This window comes from Micromesistius poutassou, assembly GCF_964030765.1.
Source record: "Micromesistius poutassou genome assembly, chromosome: 9".
Taxonomy (NCBI): Eukaryota; Metazoa; Chordata; class Actinopteri; order Gadiformes; family Gadidae; genus Micromesistius; species Micromesistius poutassou.
In genome coordinates, this window is record NC_140279.1 from 3268295 (window position 1) to 3274383 (window position 6089).

Below are 6089 nucleotides of genomic sequence, written 5' to 3' on the forward strand. Positions count from 1 at the left end.
ATGAAAAAGCTATTTTCTTATAGTTGTCTCTCTCTCTCTCGCTGTCATTCGCTCTAGTTCTCACTCTCATGCCCTCTCTCATTCTCTTTCTGTCTACCTGTCTTTTTCTCTCTGACTCATCACCTGCTTCCTGCCACAGCATCGACTACATGTTATATATATAAATACACTCCGACGTCCCACAGGCGCCGAAGGAACGGGGTCATCAATTATTCTGGCTTTGCGGGCCCTGACGTCTAACCATACGTTACACAGGTGGCACCGTGTGCTGAAATAGCTCGCTCTCCTCTCTCTCTCTCTCTCTCCTTCTCCTCTCTCTCTCTCTCTCTCTCTCTCTCTCTCTCTCTCTCTCTCTCTCTCTCTCTCTCTCTCTCTCTCTCACCAAACCACGTTCATAATTTATGAGAAGACATGGGACCATGTCACCCCCCCTCGCTGACTCAATGATCCGTCCACGCCATCAATAAAACTCATTTTTAGCCATTAGGGAAAATCTAGGACAAGGGTTACATCAGCAGGAGGGCTTTTGGATGCACAGCAAATTATGGCAATGATGAAGTGTGTGACACACACACACACACACACACACACACACACACACACACACACACACACACACACACACACACACACACACACACACACACACACACACACTACACTTCCGAACTTAATTGCCAACAGAGTTGTGAATCAATAAAGCTGAGTGATGCAGCGAGGTGATCTCTTAGTGAGAGAGGGAACCACTGAAGTGATCTCTCTATACCTACAGAGAGGACTGCTGCGTTATGTTGGAACGCCCACAGCGAGAGAGAAAAGAGAGAGAGAGAGGACTCTTACGGGCTCCTGCTGGTCCTCCAAGGAGATGGCACTGAGGAGGATCTTGGTGCGCCCCAGGTCCTGGGAGTCCACCTTGATCAGTCTGTGTTTGGGCGACTTCAGGTCCAGGTTTGGAGCACTTCATGGCGAGCCGTACACCGGGGTGGACGGCGTGTCGGGGGGGTCCCGAGTCGCACCTGGACCGGTTCTCCGCGTCCTCGTAGGGGTCTTCGAAGTCCAGGTTCTTCTGGAGCCGGTAGGCTCTGAGGATCTCGCTCTCCGTGTAGTCCGGCGTGGGAGGCTGGGGGGGGACCCGCCGGCTGCCGAAGCTCAGGTAGTCCTTCAGCCACTTGGCCATGGCAGGTCCGGGACTTCTTAAGATGCACTACTGGGGGGTTATGTAGGGCAAGGCTCAGGGGGGTCTGAGGAGAAGAGAGAACCGACGGTGTGAGATGTGGCAACCAATTTGGGATGACTTCTAATTCGTCTGCGATTGGATTTATACTCTGGTTGTGAATTGACGTGTGCGCTTTCTGAAGACGAATTTCCCCCATCCTAAACAAGGAGTCACATACTGTCATGCTTGTAGAGACGCTCTACAAAGAGCCGTAATAACGAACAGCATTTGCAGCTGGCGTTCACATGTACTGTTTAACAAAGAAGTAATAACAGCGTCTACCGTCTGGACTATGCCCCTGGAGCTGCAATTACATTTCACACCCACATAATAAACCAAGGAAATCACTCACTGATTAAGTGTTAATCAATTGATAAAGAAAAAACACATTGAAGCCTACCCACTTTAGTCATAGTCGCGTGTCTTGTTTTTTTTAGACTTGGCTCATAACGCATAATAAATCAACACCTTTAAATGTGAAATGGTACAAAAGTATCAAGAAATGCCAGAATGATACACGTCTTTCTGTTTAAGTTATAATGTCAGATTGGGGAAGCTCACTCACAGCATTGCAATTGAAAACAACAACAACTGGTGATGTTGCGGGACCAACACACTATTTACCACTCACCTTCTTCACCGTTGCTCCCAGGCTACCACTTTCGATGCGAGCTTTTCATGTTGCGCTCCTTCATGTTGACAGCAAAACCCATGCAAACAAAGTCAAAAGAAAAACCTTCCAACCGTACCGCTAAAATGTTAGTAATTCCACAAATAAAACGAGACGAGAGGCTTATTTGGCGACGCGTGGAAGAGATGACCACTGGAAACCAGCGGAGTTTGTCTGGGAATCGAGCGAAGGCAACCGTACGAGTGAGAGGCGACGCGGATCCTAGTGGGGCCAACCACGCGTTAAGGGGGAGGGGCTTAACTCTCAGACGCCATATCGTACCCTGGTAGGCTGCACCATATGCAGCACTTCAGCCACCATTCATTCATTGAACACACATCTAGATCATGATCCACACATCCATAGAGCTGCATAACATTCTCTGATTAATTAAATTATTAAATTGCCTTCATGTTATGATTCCTAAATACGATGTGAAGGAGGGAATGGGGCAGGACCTAGTTAGTTCACCTCATCTTCCACCAACCCAAACCCACCTGTTAATTATTAACCCATACACCATTCTTAATCTAGAAGATCTCTATGTGCTATGACACATTGGATTAATATTTTATCATATTTCACAGAAGCGCCACATTTCGGTGCGGATGGTTTGTCTTGTCTTTTGGGGGTCTGATTCTAGAGGGTCTCTGGCTGTAGATACACAAAATATCATCACCCGTTGGACAATGCCGTTTGGGATGAAAGGGTCAAAAGAAATAGTAGGCGCAAACACAAAACCATGAAGGCGCAAAACACCACACGTGGACCCAATGACAATAAGCACTGAATCCCATCCATGCTGACTAAACGATAAAAAAAAAACATATTTGGGCAGAATGTGTCTCATCCGCTCTTTCAGAGATCACCCATTATCCAGGGCTGAGGCCCCTATATTGGATTGTGCGCTACAGTGGTTGAGGCTGTTACAGGACCGTAAATGCCCCCTTTTCTCCACGACAGCCATGAGCTCACCCTCTCTCGGGGGCGGGAGATTGGGTGAGGTCATCACGATAGAATTCCTCTCTCTCTCCGCGGCTCCAGATACGACCGCAGACGTCATCAGCAGCTCTCCCACAGGGCTCCTCCACAGACGGTTAGGCCTGCCCTGGATTTTCCGAAACATGAGATTTATTAGATTACATGAATTGATGTGGATGCAAATATAAACACATCGTGGATACTGTGGATTGAACAATTGGGAAATCTACATGGAAATGAATGTCTTTCAAAATGAATTTGCGTTTTTTCCTGCATTATTGTTGGAGAAAAAAGGCTTTTCATCCCTTTAGACATATTAATATATCTGGTTCCCACCTTACATATTTCACACCTCTCTTTCGCACGCACACACACACACACACACACACACACACACACACACACACACACACACACACACACACACACACACACACACACACACACACACACACACACACACACACACACACACACACACACACACACACACACACACACACACACACACGGGTCCCTACACCGTTTAACAGCACCCGTTGTTTGTAGCTGTACCAAGGCTGTCTTTCATCTCCGTCTTACCATTATGTCTAACAGTTTCTAAAATAATAAATTGCAAGGGAAAGAAATACTGGATATAATGAGGAAGTTCGCAGAAAGAAGAAGAAAACCCAAGTAAGACAGGTAGACGGGTAGACAGGCTACATCATTACTGTCACATTGGACGTGGAAAGAAAGATTCTGTGTGAAGCCTAATTTCATCAAAGGCAGCTGAAAACACGACTGTGGGATGATTTGGGGGATTCATAAGAATATCTAATTATACTAAACAAGCTAAATATAGATATTGTTGTTTTTGTGACTTCTGTAGTTTCAAATGTTTGGCTTTCCCCTTAAAGAAACATGCTTTCTTTAGATTTCCATGTAACACAAGGTTATTCATCTTAAATAAAATTTGCCCTATAAATTCGTTAATGACCTCTGATGTTCAAAAGTATATTGGGAAATGTCACATATTTCAATCGCCTATCTACCGTGACATTACTGCCCCCTTTTGGTGAGACGTATGTACTGCGTCTATTTGGTAAAAAACACGGACATCCTACTTTGCGTCTTCAGGATAGGATGATCGTACAATCATTTACCGGGGGTTGCGGAAGCCGTTGTGTACACACATTCATTTTTTTTCTTCACATTTTTAATTTTTCCATAAATGAAGCACAATCTATTTTAGTGACATAAACATTTGTAGTCTTCCGGGTTCAGTAGACCCAACGTGTTCATTGGTAGTACCTACTTTAAAATGTGTTGATTGGTTTAAACATCCTAAAAACAATCACATTCCCACAACCCCCTTTAGTGCTGAGTCTCGATTTATAGAATAGCTGGAAGCAGCACGATAGCTATAGAGGATGTGACGGTCCATATAAGCTACGGGTGTTGATGTCAACTTTATCATATGATGTTATTCTCTGAAGTGTTGACTAGAGTCGAAACGTATGTTAGATTAATAGTCAGTGTCATTCATATTCAACAATCCAACTCGGATCCGGAGTTTTGTGCAGTGCTGATTGGTTGCTTTTCCCAAGGGGCGGGCGTATTTTGCCCCCTTCATGGACAACTGTGAAGTGCTAATCTATGATCAGCTCATGGGACAGAAGAAGCTCTTACCTGGGACACATCTTTTACAGGTAGGCCCACTTAATCCTATTGTATGATACATAGATTGTGCTGTGATGGCAACACATTCATGAGCCTACTTCTGTGGAATTGTGAATAAGCCAGTATGCTTTAGATGTTGACTGCAGTAAAAGGAGTAGAGTGACCACGTTGGATCCATGAGAGAGAATCATCTTAACCACAATGTAGCTTGTTATTACACTTAACCTGGCAAATATTACTACAACTTGCGTTCATGGCAAATATAGTGTATATTTTAAACAGCAACAGATACACATACTGTTCACTGTACTGGTGAAATTAGGCTTCTTTGTGTATATATCTTTTTTTACAATATAATAATATTTGTTCCATCTCCTCCTTTCCAGTCTTCCTCCATCCAGAAACCACAATGAAGAGTCTAAAGGCAAAGTTTAAAAAGAATGAGGTAATAACACAATTCAGCAAGGAAACACAAAGACATTAGTCAGAACGCAATGCTTTTAAATAAGATGCTCATTCATTGGTCCACAGGTGCGTGTGTGTGTGTGTGTGTGTGTGTGTGTGTGTGTGTGTGTGTGTGTGTGTGTGTGTGTGTGTGTGTGTGTGTGTGTGTGTGTGTGTGTGTGTGTGTGTGTGTGTAGGTGAATAATTAAAGGCTACCTGAGAGCTAGAACCAGTCTGGAGCTAGTCCTGCTATCCTGCTGTTGCTCTGACACAGAATCCCAGTGCCCATCTCTCTCTCACCCCCCCCCCCCCCCCCCCCCACACACACACACACACACACACACACACACACACACAACTTTGCCTTATTAGAGCAGAAAATAAACAACAATGGGTTTTGTATTTCTGATATTTTATATCGAAAAAAATGCTTTTACAAAGACTAAACAAACCAAAATATATTTTGGACAAAATACACAACCACTATACATTCAAACAGCTGGCTTGCCTGAGCAGCCTGGTCTGAATGCCTGAAGCGCTGGTTCTCCAGCAAACAGACAGTGATCCTGATCCACAGTTCAAACTGTAATCCTCACTGCGTTGGTCTGAGCGAGTGATGGCCCTAAACCCTGGGGGGGGGCAGGAACAAACTATCTCCCCCCTGATGAGAACCATTCACCTGATAGCCACCCGCGATGACGTGAAACTGTATATGTATACAGACACTAGACAGACAGTCAGACGCAGACAGATGTGGTTACATGTACACTACACACGTGGCCATTTCCAGCTGTAGCTTTGTTTCTCTGTTAAGGTTTATCAATTCAAAATATCAAAAAACGATGTCTGTCCCATGGGAGTACGACCCCCTCCCCGCCAGTACAGTACAGCATGGACACTGCCCAGTGTCCCCTCCTGCTAGTCCCTGTCCAGCAGTGCAGAGCAGCGAACAGTCAGCCAGTTTCTCCTCTTTCTGCTGATTCCACCACATCCTGGCAGGCCTTTAGTCCGAGGGCAGCAGTGCTCAGACCCTTAGCGCAGTAGCATGGTGCTATGACTGACACAGACACACAATCTAACGCAGAGCAGAGAAGTACAGCTGCGAACGGAGAAGGA

The 6089-nt window shown here is 45.1% G+C and overlaps 1 protein-coding gene across 1 annotated transcript in view; it reads right to left on the minus strand.

Moving 5' to 3' along the window:
- The window catches only part of shdb (Src homology 2 domain containing transforming protein D, b), a gene marked incomplete at its 3' end in the record, with an annotated part of 3106 nt that extends 1051 nt beyond the window's left edge, over positions 1 to 2055 (minus strand). The window contains 4 exon segments of the mRNA XM_084473520.1: positions 841 to 960; positions 964 to 1002; positions 1004 to 1241; positions 1848 to 2055. Of these exon segments, the coding sequence (XP_084329646.1) occupies positions 841 to 960; positions 964 to 1002; positions 1004 to 1177 (333 nt within the window). The 5' untranslated portion in view covers positions 1178 to 1241; positions 1848 to 2055.
- Between the last annotated feature and the right edge of the window lie 4034 nt (positions 2056 to 6089).